Raw genomic sequence first — 15957 nt, 5'->3', positions numbered from 1 at the left:
GGAACTACAGTGAGACAGAGATGACAGAGTTGTTTAAAGAGCTAAGGATCTGACATTAGGACTAGTCACGTATTTCTCTCCCATTTAAATAACAGCTAGTAAATCAGTTGCCAGGAACATGCTTAGAGTGGGCACAACTCTGCATTGCCTTTAGGGCTGCCACGATTAGTCGACTAGTCACGATTATGTCGACTATTAAAATCGTCGACGACTAATTTAATAGTCGACGCATCGTTTGAAGCTTTGTAAGATCACAAAGGACGCAGGAATGAGTAGTAGGATTTAAGAGTGTAATAACGGACTGAAACAGAAGATGGCAGCACTGCATGTCCAAGGATGCCAGCTGCCGTTAAACCCCGAAGAAGAAGAAGCTGTGTCCCAGAATTCATAGCGCAGCCCAGCGCAGTTGTCAACAATGGCGGCAGCTAGTTAGTTTGAATATTACTCTTATTATTCTTTCTGGGTCACAAAATAAACGTTTAACATATTTTCAGGCGAGAATGTAGCTGTGTAAACCTCAAATATCTGCTCAGTTTATCAGGACACCACATATTTTCAAAAGCGCGCCGACGTTTTCGGAGACGTCTGTTACCCACTAGCTCGATAGCTAGCCGGGGGCTAGGCTAACTAGAGCCGTGAGAACACCGGACTCCCGGCAAATCGTTTTCAAACCCACCGCCGTCTTTCGCTAGTCAGGTTAAACATATATATAAGTCACTTAGATAACTTAAATGTTATTGTTTGGCTTTTTTCAGTATTTTATTTGTTCCTGAGTAAATCGGTTTGGCTGAGATTAAAGTTATAGTTTTTGCACAGCTAAAACTGTCAAGCAGACAGGTGATTATCAGAAGTGTGAGACGCTGGAGAATATACTCCGGTGTCCTGTTATATTTTAGAAAGCAAGGAGTTTATTAAACTTCACCGAAACAATCTGCAAATTTCATTAAAAATTAATAAACTACCATCTTGTCTTTATTTTTAGTTAGCACAAACACTTCAAGCTGTAAGCTAATGACAGTTATATAAGACCAGATGCTGCTGGTGCAATAAGCTGTACGTCCAATGGATGATGATCTGATTAGTCGACTAATCGCAAAAATAATCGGTGACTAGTCGACTATCAAAATAATCGTTTGTGGCAGCCCTAATTGCCTTAATGGTAGTTTAACATTGCAACAGGACCCCAGTGCATCCATGCACACGCATACACACAAACAAGCACGTCCGTCTGCACTTTAGCCTCTAGGATTTCACTGGTGATGATGGAATGGACTGTATTGACATTTATAGAGCACCATTATACTCTTGCTGACCACTAAAAACATTTTATACTAAAAGCCACATTGACTTTTTTAAAAAAAAATATTTAAACTTGAAACATAAACACCAAAGACTCTATTCTTTGCATGTTAGTGTTTTATCCAACATGCATCCAAACCAACAGCCAGTTTGGAATCACCAATTAAACGCATGTCTGTGGTCTAATACCACAGATGAGGCAGTGATGAGAGATCACTCGGAGGCCTGCTCGTCAAAGCTTGGCCCAAATCTAGAGGGCATTCAACTCATCACGAGAGGAAAGTGCAGTGTGTATCGTAATCTTCTGCGGGTGAGCAAAGCTTGTACACAGAGCAGCTGCGAGAACTAGTCTAAAAATGACTGATGGGACCAGCTGGGAGTAAATGAGGTGATTTTTGTCAAAAATGTAATATAGACCATGACACAACAATAGCTGTGCAAAAGAGGATATTGTCTCAAGCATAACGACAAAACAAGGATCCTTCAACAACACACAAAGCAAACTGAAACGCCCCGACCAGGATAAATGGCTGTAATTCTAACCGTAACATAAAGTCGTACAAAAATATAAACTGTGTGTTCAGCATTGTGGGAAAAGCTCTGGCTTTCACTGCAAGCCTGCGTCAGTGGCGCTCTGACCCTTGCTGTCTTGACAATTTCAGACAATTCACCCAATTGTATGTGCAGGCAGTCCTTCTCAGGCGACACAGCAAGAGGGAAGGCGGCATCATGCTAGTCGAACACAATGTTGGCCAACAATGAAATGTCAGCCTTAAGGGCCAAAGAGGAGAAGTCTGGGGGAGAGGGGGCAGCCTCAAAGAGGAGGGTAGAGGAGAAGGAATCCATATTAAAGATTTAGATTAGAGAGTCGAGTATATTGAGGAGAGAGCAGGAGAAGTAGAGACTTCCATTAGGTTCACTGCTCTGAAGAGGTTCTCACAAAGTTGAAATATGATCAGCATTCGAGCTTTCAAAGACTGAGCCGGAAGCTAAAAATGCAACACAGCTTAAAAGCACAACAATCTCCGAAGATGTAGTCAGGTTAAAAACCAGCAGCTTGAGGATCAAGCAGCAATACTTTTGTTGAGTTTGGGCGTAAGTTAATTATTAATTATATCTGATAACTTTAGATTTTAACCTCCGCAGAAGCATGTGTGGCCCGATGACACCACAGCTTAAGGACACAGTTGTTAAAATAATCTTATCAGTCCAACTTTGAATAATACCAGCAGCAGTAAATATATAAAAGCACATGATTTTCCAGGGTCACAGCAGGTGGGTGGATGAGCCTCAATGATTTGCAGAAAACATTATCAACGTGCCGCGTCATGCCACTGAAAGCCTTCATGATTCTGAATATTAACAGCCACAATATTCGAGAGGAGACCTCCATACAAATGACCCTAATTACATAACATCCATGCAGGCGTGATGAGATGACTCGAAGAGCTACATGGCTATAAAATGCCATTAAATGATACCTACTCTCTATAAACTGAAGCCAGTCCCCTGACAGTGGTAAAGTGAACGATTGGTAGCATTAGACTTCTTCTAAAAGGATATGTCAATGACTTGTTTTGCTACTGGCAGCAGCAGCAACTGCAATAACAGATCCATTCTAAATGTTCACAAAAATCTGCAAAGTGGGAGACAGGATTCCCAACAGCGGGGATCTGTTCAGGACAAGAGAGAATTAATAGTGTGCAGATAAGCTCCTCCTGGGCGTTAAGCGCTGAGTAGTCCGTGCTGTGACATATTTGAGGTTCTCCGGTTGGGCAGGACTAACAGGGTCACATGTCCCCATTAAGCCAAGTTGACAACATAAGTAGATTTAATCTATCGCCTTGATTCCTCCCATGCTAGATGGTCAAGTGAGCCTTCCTGACATATCACCATGTAGTGGTCAGTCACCAGCTGGAGATGAGGCCTCTCTGCTCAGCTCTAATACTGCAGCTCTAAAGTGTTGTGCAAGTAGCAAAAGAATGAATCAAATTTTGATAGAGTCAGATATTCCCCATTATTTTCCTTGATTTACACACACAGTTTGCAAAACTTGACAATATTATGTAGCCACCTGTTGAATGTGAACATCTCTTAATGTCAGAAAGCAGCCAGATCGCTTCATTTATTTAAAATAAATGAGCCTTGCCACAGAAATTACTCATGTGTGTATGCTTCCGCTTGCAAAAGATTAACACAAAAGACATCTGGCACAGGTCGGAGCAAATCACTATTACTGAACCTGTTTAGAACAGGAACATAATATACTTCAACCTAAAACAAATTAAACCACTGACAGTTCGAGTGAACAACCTTGATTATCCAATTACACTGGCACCTGACTATTAGGCAGTCAGTGTTCAAAGGATAATGTGGTGGAAGAAAAAACAGAAAGTGCAGGAGTTCAGGGAAAGCTGGCTTGTGCTTGTTACAGCAGTGCTACTGCAGTACAAACTGCTGAGAATCCTAATTTTACTCAGTGAAAGCTATCCGAACACAAAGTACATCACAGTTTGCTGCGTATGGAAGTCTGCAGTCACTCAGTGTCCATGCTGACCCTGTCCAACGCCCCATACTCACAATGGGCATGTGTGAATCAAAACTGGACAGGAAGTGGAAGGAAGATTGCCTGGTCTCATGACGCATACCATTATTGTACACACCCAGGTGCGTGTGTGGTTGCTCGTGGTTCCAGCAGTTTGGGAAGAAGGCAAGCCAAAGCGGTGTGATACTCTGGGCTTCTTTGGCTTGTTGTCCCGGTGAGTGACAGGGGAGGACTAAAACAGCCCAACAGTGCCATGTGTGGGATTAATGGCTGTGAGCCACATCAGGGATACTTTAAAAAGGCCAATGATCACTTGTTGGTTTTTAGCACCCCTGAGGGATGGCTACTGAACAACAAACAGAGGAATGGAGAGGATATGTTTTTGCATCGCTTAACTCCACACTTAGTATCGGTGCTGAATTCAAGTGGATAGGGACAATTGTGTGTCTTCGCCCAAAATCAGTTTGAGTAAAGACAATATCAGAGCTAAGCAGGTGCATTCACACACACACACACACACACACACACACACACACACACACACACACACACACACACACACACACACACACACACACACACACACATAAATAAAGCTAAGGACCAATAGTGGTCTCACTGAAAGGAAGAATGCAAGGGAAACAGGCTTGTACTGCAGGAATCCTCTGCTATAAAAAAGGAAAGTGGCACTGGAGGTGACAGGTACAGTTATGGTTGACTAAATGTGAATGTCAAATGAAGAGATTACACCAAAGAGTGCCATCCAGACAAACAAGCCACACCCTGTCAACACACCTTGGAGCGTTTCCCTACAGTGTACAGGCAGCGCACAGAGAGGCAGAGGATATCGTGACTAAGGAGACTAGGGAAGCTATCCAAGCAGACACCATAATGGCCCAAATGCTTGTAGAGGGCCAGCTATAAATAGCCAAGGACTGCCCTAATGCCCCACCTCCGTATCAACAGTGGAGGGTTTTTGCTCTGGCACAAGGAGCCAAGAAGCAGGCACGTGTCACTAAATTAGACCAGGACACATGCACTTTACTTGACAAACAGACGAGAATCACTGCAACAACAGGAGCACTTGGAGTAGATTTAGAATAGCACACACAAACGACCAAGTAAGCTTCATTTAAATAGGTACAGTCGGTCTTTTTCAGTTTAACTGAAAAAATGTTGTACTTATAAATATACATTGATTGGTGTGTAATTAGGTCTTCCAACAAATTGATGCATTCTCATAAACTTAGAACTAGTCCACTCAAAATACATAGGAGCGAGCGCTGGATTGCAGAAGCCACCGTGTTGCCCAACATCCTGAATACAGTGTCTGAGACAGACACATTACACATTTATGAGTGTAGCTAGAGACCAGCCACATATGTAGGATGACAAAGACAGAGGAGAAGAGAACTTTAACCAGGTGGGGTTGGAGGGTGAGAGCTGATGGTGAAGCCTATCATGCAGGTGCAACCACCAGTCACCACCACGAAGCCTGCAGCTGCAAACTAGAGCAAGAAGAGGCCCAGACCTCACAAGCCTTGGAAGAGCCGCTGCAGGTTCATAGTTATGACACCATGACATGATTTCTATTTCCTAAGGAAGAAGCGAGCAAAGGTAGAAGCTATATATTGTTTACACTTCCAATATCTCGACTTGCAGTGAGTGTCCTTAGTAGTAGGTGGTGAAAGTAAATCACTAAAGAAAAATTGGTGCACTGGACTTATAAAACAAGACAAAACAAGAGCATTGTTTCATAACCTGCAGTGACCAAAATCCTAACTAACGATTAAACTCAATTAATCACCCATCTTCACAGGTGCTCATGATTGTCTTTCTGCGTAAGGTTTCACTTGCAGCACAGGTAAATCTAGTGTGAAAATGTCCATTCATATTCAACTCCCGCCTATTAGAGGGAAAAAATAAATACAGAAAAAGAAAATACAAAGTGAAGTCTCTTACCTGAATTCCCCAACTGTTTGTAAAATCTATACTCCAAATGGAGCTGCGGCGCCCTGGATTTTATAGGTTCCTAAAAGAGAAGAAAGGAAGAGTGTTCACACATTGGTTTGTGTAGGTATGCGTGCGTACAGGTGACTGCATCAAAAGTTGCTTTTTTTGGCACAGAAAAAGTTTTCCTGTAAATGAGATAAATGTAAAACTAGGGCTGTTCGAACATAAACCTTTCACAATAAAGCTCAAGATCCTGTTGAGACTTTTCAAAATAAACTGAAACATGAAAGAGTATGCAGAGTGTTTACGGATGAGAAGCAAAAAAGAGACGTCAGGTGTAGGGGTGGGTTTTAATAATCGATTCATCGATTCTGGCTTGGATAACGTGATATCGATTCATTAAAATCCTGAATCGATATTTTTATATAAATGTATTTTGCGGAGATTCCAGAATCTCAGGTGAAACGTCACAAAATTTTGACAACCACCAAACATTTAAAACAGTAACTGTGAGCAGGTACACGGCTTCTGCACAAAGACGTAAACACAAAGCGCGGGCCCACGGATCACAATCAGTGAGACGTCGCCTTTCTCCCCCGACGGCACGGACACGGTCGGGGCTGAAAGCCGACAGCTCGCTGATTCTGATGTTTCGGCGGGTCCGCGCTTTGTGTTTACGCCCTTTTTGCCTAAAGCTGTTAGTTTTTATCTCTCTCCAAACAATATTGACCAAACCAGCAGCAAAAGAAGATCCAAACTAAGCTTCACATAAACATCGTCATGGACTCACTCTGACTTTTGCTGTTTTGCTTCCACCACAATAAAATCACACTTCATGCACAGCTCTCTCTCTCAGTATACTTCAAGAACAGTTTCCCGTCTATCCCTGAAATCTGTTTTCTGCATTATTCGTTTGCTTGTTACGCACAAGTCTACCATTGTTTACAGGCTGTCGGCCGCTGTTTTTTTTTTCCTTTTACTTACTTCCGAAAAGAAAACCTAATTTCTGCCGTTCAATAGGCTTCTAAACAAATTTAAATTTGTCTCTAATAAAACCGCTGTAACTTCAGAGTAGGGCTGAACGATATATCGCATTTGCGATAATATCGCGACATGATCAAGTGCAATTTTCTAACCGCAAAGGCTGCGATTATACTCTGGACATGTCCAAATTCATGGGCTGCATCCTCCTGAGGCCGCATTTGTAGACCGATTACGTCACAGCGACGTGCCGAAGGCTGTCCAAATTACTACCATATCCCAGAATTCATAGCGCGGCCCAGCCAAACTCCAGTTTCCAGCAATGGCGGCCGCTACTAAGTTTTAAAATTACTCATACTAATCTTTCTGGGTCACAAAATAAACTTTTAACATATTTTCAGGCGAGAAAGTAGTTGTGTAAACATCAAATATCTGCTCGGTTTATCAAGATATCCCATATTTGCAAAAGTGCTTCGACGTTTTCAGAGGCGTCTGCTACCCACCAGCTCGACAGCTAGCCGGGAGCTCGAGGGTTACTGATGCGGCCGAGAACGGCACAACTCCCGGCACATCATTTTCAGATCACCGCGGAGTTTCGCTGCTCGGGTTAAACGTAATATATAAGTCACTTAGACAACCTAAAAATGTTATTGTTGGGCTTTTTTCAGTGTTTTGTTTGTTCGTGAGTAAATCGGTTTGGCTGAGATTAAAGTTATTAGATTAGATAAAATAAAACTTTATTAATCCCCCGGGTGGGTTCCTCCTTGGTTTTCACACAGCTGACTAAACGTCAAACAGAAAACTTATTAAACAGAAGTATGAGACAGTCGAGAATTTACACCAGTGTCTGGTTATATTTTAGATAGCAAGAAGCAGACGGCCGAGTTTATTAAACTCCAGCGAGACAGCGGTGACGCTAATCAGAACTAGACCGTCCAATTTCACGCCTTTAAACTTTAAAGGCGTGTTTGTGTGTGTGTTTATACAATTGCTATTATGTTTGCACTTTATGTGTAATGTTACTGACTGCAGAGATCAGTAAGATGTGTGTATTTTTTATTTATTAGTTTTATTTATTTAATATTATTTTTTAATTGAATGACTGTCTAGTAGTTCACAGATGTCGAAAAACTGAGTGTGGTAAAGCCACTGATTTTGTTTATGTATATTTCTGCAATCTGCACATTGTACTGACTTTCATTTTAATGTTTACACCAGGGTTCCTTGCCAGCACTTTATGCTCAGATGTTTGTAAGCTAAAAATAAACTATTGTGTATGTTCAAATATACTGTTGTGATTGAAGAAGTTAAATAAAAATGTCAGTCATCAATTCATGCATCACCTCATGTCATCATAACAGAGGTCTGTCTTCCAGGAAAGAACAGTTTAAAATTAATGTAATATAGTATTGGCCATACTATATGATGTATTGCTTGTCTTTGTTTAATAATACAGAAGACAAAGACCTTAAAAAATAATCGCATATCGCATCGCAATCGCAATATTGGGGCAAAAAATCGCAATTAGATTATTTTCCATAATCGTTCAGCCCTACTTCAGAGCTAATGTTCATAAGTTGATTAATGGTTTTCTTTTGTTTTTGATCTACTACAGAACATTTTTATAAAATCCCAGGCCAGGAAAATCGCCTTCATGTTTTTCTGTGTTTTATCTTCAGCTACTTTGACACAAAGGCCTCTGCTGTGATGCTCACACCTTTGATAAAGTCTCAAAAGTGTCAGCTTCCTTTTTATAGATACAAAAATATGTAAATATACTGATCTGAATTATAATATTTCTGACTGTCTGAGGCAAAATTTCCCAGATTCAAATGAAATCGAATCGTGGATCGAATTGATTCAGGACCTTGTCAATCGGAATCGATTCTAGAAATCAGTGACGATACCCAGAGCCCTAGTCAGGTGCTAACAAATAAACCTTAGACTCAAACGTTAGAACAGACTTTTCCCCGCAGCACGCTGTGTAATAAATACTCACAACGAAAACGGCGGCCGTTACAACTTATAACCAAAATAAATATTGTTTCATGCATCGGTTAAAAATTCCAGGTACACGAAGCCCAGCTGGAAACACTTCACACAAGTCGAGATGCCCGAGATTCACAGAATTTACAGAAAATGTTAAATTTTTGTGATTTATATTATTACATTATTGAGACGATAGAGGTCTTATATCGGGATATGAGATTTTGGTCATATCGCACGTGAAAGGACGTTTTAAACTCCCTACACCATAAAAGTGTGAATTTTACCCCAAGGGAGCAATGTTTGTGAGGAACAACCTCGCGTGCATTTTTATGATTGCACTGTAGAGCTGGGCGATAGAACGATAACGATATGTATCGCGATATAACTTTTACTCGATAGAGAAATTAAGCTATCGCGATAGACCTCGCCGCTCTTGTCCTCTAAAAAAAATAAATAAATAAAAAAAAAATAAAGGTCAGCCAATCCAAATTAAGTAGCGCAGAGCCGAACCAATCACAGCCGCAGCGTCACGTCGCGTGACTTGTTACGTACAGCACAAGTGCCAAGCCGCACGTGTGTTTGTTTGGGAAGCAGCCAGCGGGTAATGGAGGAAATGAGTGTGCCGACTAGAAAAATCAACCGAGCGTGACTGAAGAGAAAACAGATGATGGTTCCAACGCCGGAGAGATTGTCGAACGGAAGAGCCATAGAAGCTCCGTAGTGTGAAGGTATTTCGGCTATTTCAAGTCTGACAAAAAACAGAGTAGCGTGCACTGTAAATTGTGCCGAAAGCAAGTCTGGAAATACAATAAACTGGTTCATGCGTCACACTGCGCGCCACGTTATTGTTTCGGTGAAATGAATTTCTACAATACTGTTACTGTTAATTCTACTCTCTGCAGTGTTTAAATGCTTACATATACACACAGTTACTGTCCCTCCACACATACGACTCGGTTCTGCTTCTATGCCCCAGCTTTGTTTACTTTTTCCCACCGAGGCTTCTAGACTTCTGATTGGCCAACATTTAGGCACGGTTAGGAATCTAGCGCCACCTGCTGCTTTGGCATGTTCATAGCAGCGTTTTCCTTCATTTCTGCCTTTATGTGTGGACGGGATTATTTTTTAAAACGAAAACGGAAAATCTCCGTTTTCAAAAATACCCGTGTACGTGTGGACGTAGCCTCAGTCTCTGACTGGAAGCGCTAATTCGTCATTCGGCTTTTGTCAGACTAAAGTAACTGTTAAAACTGTTTGAAAAGCTCAGCTATACAACAAGGAGAGATTGAGAATTTCCTTTTAGTTCTCAGTTTATTTGATATTGACAAAAGTTAGTCAGTTTTGTCTGTTCTTCTGTAAAACAAACTAAGATTTATTTTTAGAATTAATAATTTGTTTCTAAGTGGAATTGACAATTTAGTCTGTTTCGTTTGTTCTATTTTGAAACTTAAACGCTTTAGCGGCTGCCTTTTGTGTAGTTTGCAATATTTGCCTTTATTTATCTGAAAAAGTCTCATGTTCCTTAAGTACATCTACCCTGTTGAACTTATTATGGGAAATAAATATTTAAATAAAAACAAGCTGCTGATTATTTCACATTTTACTTGTGAGCAACGGCACATTTAAATCTTACAAATATAGTTATTTGGCTTATATCGTGATAGATATCGTTATCGCCTGAAATGAAAAAAAAAAATATCGTGATATGAAAAAAATCTCATATCGCCCAGCTCTATTGCACTGCCTTGCAATTAACTTAAATACCTATTGTACCACGTTTTACTTATTTTAATGCCAAACAGAACTTTAATTAAGTTTCAGGTCACACTTGAGGGACGTGAGAGGATAAAGAGCAGTTCCAGCTGGTGTACAACAGGCTTTTGTGATGACATGGCTGATAATCAACACGCCAGGACATAATGTTCATTATATCGCAAGCTCCAGCTTTGCAACCTAAAATGTAATCTGATTAACCCCACTCTCATGATGACAAGGGCATTATAGACAAACGTGAAGGGGATAGAACAAACACACCCAACTTAATTCCTCTCCTTAATCTTCAATAGCTGTGCCACAGCCTTTGTTAAAACCCAAGTTTTAGTGCTTGGTGTACTGGCTTTACATGCCTAAAGTTTTGTAGCTTTCTGTGTGTTAAGTCAGCTACTCTACATACAAAAATATGAAAATTCCCTAAACTTTATTGAGCCCAGCAACTTCACTTTGATCAACTTGTTTCCCATGGGCATCTAATTCCAAAGCACTCCTATTTTAAATTATATAAACTGAAAGCTGAAAGGCTGTCAAGCTCCCACATTCACTCCATTAGGCCTTTATCAAATCAGGAGCATCGTCTACTTCTGGTGCCCTGCAAGGACGTAGGAGTGTGAACACAAAGTATGAGCCATGTTGAACACGGTGAGGGACTTTACATCCTTTTATGATAAATGGCTGTCAGGGCTATAAATACATCCTGTGGCTTTTGTTTAAGGTGCTTTCAGAAGACGGTTTAGCGGAGGTGGTTTTAAAAAAACAAAACAAAACATAAGAGCATTGACCAACCTTGCTATAGTGTTGCCTGTGTGCTAAAATGCCACCCACATAGGCCCTGGTTTAATCAAGGTGCCTAATTGTGGGGAAAACAAAAACAGCTGTGATCAGTGTTATACAGCTAGTTGGCTTTTTCCCTCTCTAATACACTGGATTTATTTGGTAATGTTATGTTATGTGTTTTGCAGTGTGAAACTTCTGCAAACAGCTGAGAAAGCTAGCATTTAAGCAGTCTTTAGGAATACATATGCAGGCTTCTTGAAGGACATTCAATTGTCTGCCTTTTGCTCTTTGTCAACATGATCCAACACTAGGGCTGGGCCATATCATCCCGTTCACGGTAATACCGGTGTAATGTTGGGCAACGACAAGAAAATGAAATATCGCGATAGACTATGGGTAAAACGCGCATGCGCAGTGCGCCTTTGTTTACATACGCACATGGCGGCGGCGGAGAATGAGAAGAGCGAAAGCGGATCGTTGAATGAAACAGATGAACCTGAACTGGTTTGTAAAAATTCTGCAGCTTCACTGGTGTGGAACTGGTTTAGCTTTCGTCCGTCAGATACACAACAAAGCACTATATTTGGTAGCGCATGCTAGCGGGCCGTCGTTATTACCGTGTTGTTTGGAAAATACGGCGCACTTAAAATCAATCCTTTGATTTTTCTGAAAGTCGACAGAGCCCCTTATAATCCCGTGTGCCTTATGTATGAACTCTGGTTGTGTTTACTGACCTCGAAACGATTTTATGTGCACGGCGCTCAAAAATCTGTTAAATGTTTCAGTACGACTTTGCTAAGCTTCGAAGCCGCACCGCTTGATGGATTGTCGGAGCATTACGGCTATCGTAGGCGGAGCCTCGCGGAGTGATACGTACTGTGCTTCTAGGGCTGCCACAAACGATTATTTTGATAGTCGACTAGTCACCGATTATTTTTGCGATTAGTCGACTAATCAGATCATCATCCATTAGACGTAAAACTACAGCTTATTGCACCAGCAGCATCTGCTCTTATATAACTATCATTAGCTTACAGCTTGAAGTGTTTAAGGTCTGTGCTAACTAAAAATAAAGACAAGATGATAGTTTATTAAATTTTAATGAAATTTGCAGATTGTTTCGGTGAAGTTTAATAAACTCCTTGCTATCTAAAATATAACAGGACACTGGAGTATATTCTGGAGCATCTCACACTTCTGATAATCACCTGTCTGCTCGACGTTTATTCAGCTGTGTAAAAACTATAACTTTAATCTCAGACAAACTGATTTACTCAGGAACAAATAAAATACTAAAAAAAAAAAAAGCCAAACAATAACATTTTAAGTTATCTAAGTGACTCATATATATTTAACCTGAGTAGCGAAAGACGGCGGTGGGTTTGAAAACGATTTGCGGGGAGTCCGGTGTTCTCAGGGCGCTAGTGAGCCTAGCCCCCGGCTCGCTAACGAGCTAGTGGGTAACAGATGTCTCCGAAAACGTCGGAGCGCTTTTGAAAATATGTGGTGTCCTGATAAACTGAGCAGATATTTGAGGTTTACACAGCTACATTCTCGCCTGAAAATATGTTAAACGTTTATTTTGTGACCCAGAAAGAATAATAAGAGTAACATTAAAACTAACTAGCTGCCGCCATTGTTGGAAACTGCGCTGGGCCGCGCTATGAATTCTGGGACACAGCTGCTGCTTCTTCTTCTTCGGGGTTTAACGGTAGCTGACATCCTTGTACATGCAGTGCTGCCATCTTCTGTTTCAGTCCGTTATTACACTCTTAAATCCTGCCACTTATTCCTGCGTCTTTTGTGATCGTACAAAGTTTCAAACGACGCGTCGACTATTAAATCAGTCGTCGACGATTTTGATAGTCGACGTAATCGTGACTAGTCGACAAATCGTGGCAGCCCTATGTGCTTCAACATAATATTACTGTATTGTGTGTTTATAACCTCTTTTTAAGTTTCGTGGATATTATACATGGTTATGCTGAGGATATGTCGGCCAGTTTCCACTGGAAATGCCTTTTGGTTAAACTGTCAGCGAGGAATTTGCATTTGCACTGTTAAATTTTTATATTTATTTTAATGCACATAAAAAACAGCTGCTTGTTGAAGTGAAAATACATTGATGTTGTTTTTTTTTTTGCACTAATAAAGTTGAGGAGTTGTAAAGTATTTTGTCTAGTGTCAATTATATCGTCAGTTATATCTTATCGCAAATTTTCAAATGTATATCGTGATAAATATTTTTGGTCGCCCTGCTCTATCCAACACTACTCTGCACATAATGATGGTGATTTTATTAAAAATATTTCAGATCTGGATTCATCACTCCATAAATCTGTGTCCTCTGATTTTATTCACTCATTTCTGATGAGGTTTCAGTAAATGGAACAATGGGGGCAGATCCTGTGTCAGTCTTTCTTAGAGACATGACTGCACATCTACGGTAGTTCTTTTAAGCCTGGCAGTTCTTTTGTCCTCCATTTGTCGAGTTTCATGAAAATGATTTAGAACCCATTACACATGATGCTGTGATATGATATGATATGATATGATATGATATGCCAAGTTTACGGCTAACAGGTCTTTGGGTATCACCTTGCTGGTGGAAAACCGCTGGATTGTGCCGGTCAAACTGCACCATCTTTGGCATTTTTGTAGATTCAACTAAATAAATAGGAACAATTATGTGTTGTTGTGACAGGCTTGTAGTAACAAAGTGTCCAGTGATTCATAGATCAGTGTTAAGTAATTTAACAAAAAGAAATATTTCTCAGATACAAACAATTATTCAGTGTCCTTAGAAAAAACTTTGAAAGGCCTCCAGAAAGACTGAAGAGCACTTTTAAGCAAGCCTGGCTCCTTAGAAGCAAAATATAAAGAAATGAGGGGTGGCTCAAGACTTTTGCACAGTGTACAAATGTAAACATATTATATTAATAAGCACATGGAAAACCCTTCTTTGAAAAAGAACTATACGCATAGTTTTCTAGAACATATGATGATGGGATAAGCCTTTGGCTGATCTCAGAGTCATCACATACATATTTTTCTGCAATTCTTCAAAGAAAAAAAATGTACAGAAAAGCACAGAGCTAGTGAGTAGAAACTGAGGAGGCAATAAAAAGGAGTGGAAGCCTGAGGGAGAAGACGTGTGACTGCTCTGGGAGGTGGAGCAGGTCTCTCACACATGTCAGGCCATGCCAGGGAGGAGAGGGAGAGAATATATTCAATATATAAATAAGGGGCAAAAACAGATGGCAGATCGCAGGACCCTTTAAAACAGCTTACAATAGGAAACAGAGGCTTATGGCAGCTTTACGTACTCAAGAGTCATCTCTATTCCCAGCAGATGGGCTAAGCTATGGCTGTGTGAATGACCAGGGCCGAGCTACAAATGTCTGATGTAACATCTCTGTATATGATAAGGATTCTTCTCAGCTTCCTGCACAAATCAAGATTTTTTCTTTTCAAATCTGCTTCCTGGGCTTACTATGCATGCTCAGAATGGGAGCTATCCTGTAGCGTGACTGGGCAGGGCAAAGGCACTATGGCGGAAGGAATACAATAGTAGGTTTTCATTGTCATAAATGTATACTCAGCTGATCCACAGATTGAAAAGGGTCCTTCACCCCACCCACCCACACACCAACACCCCTGTACACACTCTATCTATATTGTATATGAGGACTGAGGAACCCACATTAGAAGTGACACCAGCATTTAAAGACAGAGCCCCCAAACAGCCCTTCAGGTTTACTGGACTCACGTGGCATACAGACTCTGCGACAGCTCGGACCACAATTCATATTCCAAGTCTAGCAAAATAACAGAAGTTCACATCAATATATGCCTGTCAGACCAGCAGCAGTTTTCTGCTCTAGATTCTTTCTGATGGGTTAATGGTCAGGTGATGGGGACATTTTGTGTGTTTAAAAGGGCACAGAGGTGCTATGCTATCTTTAGTGGAGTAACAAAATACAGGGCTCTATTAGGCACATTCCTAAAGTTAGAAAAAAAGAAAGACTTAATATACAGAAAACAGTCAGTTTTAGTGTCTTACTCTTACTGGCCACTCAAAGTGCTTCAGGACCTTGGCCTAGTTGAACCCCAGGAAACTGAACCCTGAGCTTCTGATTAATCAATGGCCAGCTCTGTGGGATCAGAACACATGGGCCAGGCCATTCCTCCCCACACACATCAGGGAGCCTTGGCACCATTGACCCAGCTGCCAACTCAACAACTGTTCATCAGTGGACCACGTTAAATTAATAATCACAGCATACTGGTGTTAGCAGTGTTGTTTCATTTATCTTTCCCTGATTGTAGTTCTCCTGGCTGACTGGTGTACTCTGTGTGTTAAAAAGGCAACACAATAGTTTGCTGCTGACATTACATCTAAGCTGTTAAATTTATGATACCAAACCCTAAATAAAGAAAGGAAACTAACCCAGAGCTGTAGATTGTGACAGCTTTATCTCTTACTGACAAACCAAATCCTTATAAACAACTTCACAAGCAAGAAAGTAGGAGTAGATTTTCCAAAAGCATGACAGCCATTCAGACACAACACTGAAGCAGCTTCATTATAGGGTGTCTTCAGTCTAACTACTGAAGACACCCTATAATGGGCAAGATGG

The 15957-nt window shown here is 40.8% G+C and overlaps 1 protein-coding gene across 4 annotated transcripts in view; it reads right to left on the bottom strand.

The window, feature by feature from the left end:
- The window catches only part of csnk1g2b (casein kinase 1, gamma 2b), a 42479-nt gene that overhangs the window by 12927 nt on the left and 13595 nt on the right, over positions 1 to 15957 (bottom strand). For all 4 annotated transcript variants that reach the window (XM_085387123.1, XM_085387122.1, XM_085387120.1 and 1 more), the window contains exon 3: positions 5807 to 5876. In XM_085387123.1, the coding sequence (XP_085243249.1) occupies positions 5807 to 5876 (70 nt within the window). The remainder of the gene's footprint in view (positions 1 to 5806; positions 5877 to 15957) is intronic.

This window comes from Rhamphochromis longiceps, linkage group LG17 (genome assembly GCF_057381845.1).
Source record: "Rhamphochromis longiceps isolate RC_006_pf linkage group LG17, R_longiceps_female_GT1.1, whole genome shotgun sequence".
Lineage (NCBI taxonomy): Eukaryota > Metazoa > Chordata > Actinopteri > Cichliformes > Cichlidae > Rhamphochromis > Rhamphochromis longiceps.
This window is presented reverse-complemented; position numbering and strand designations above follow the sequence as displayed.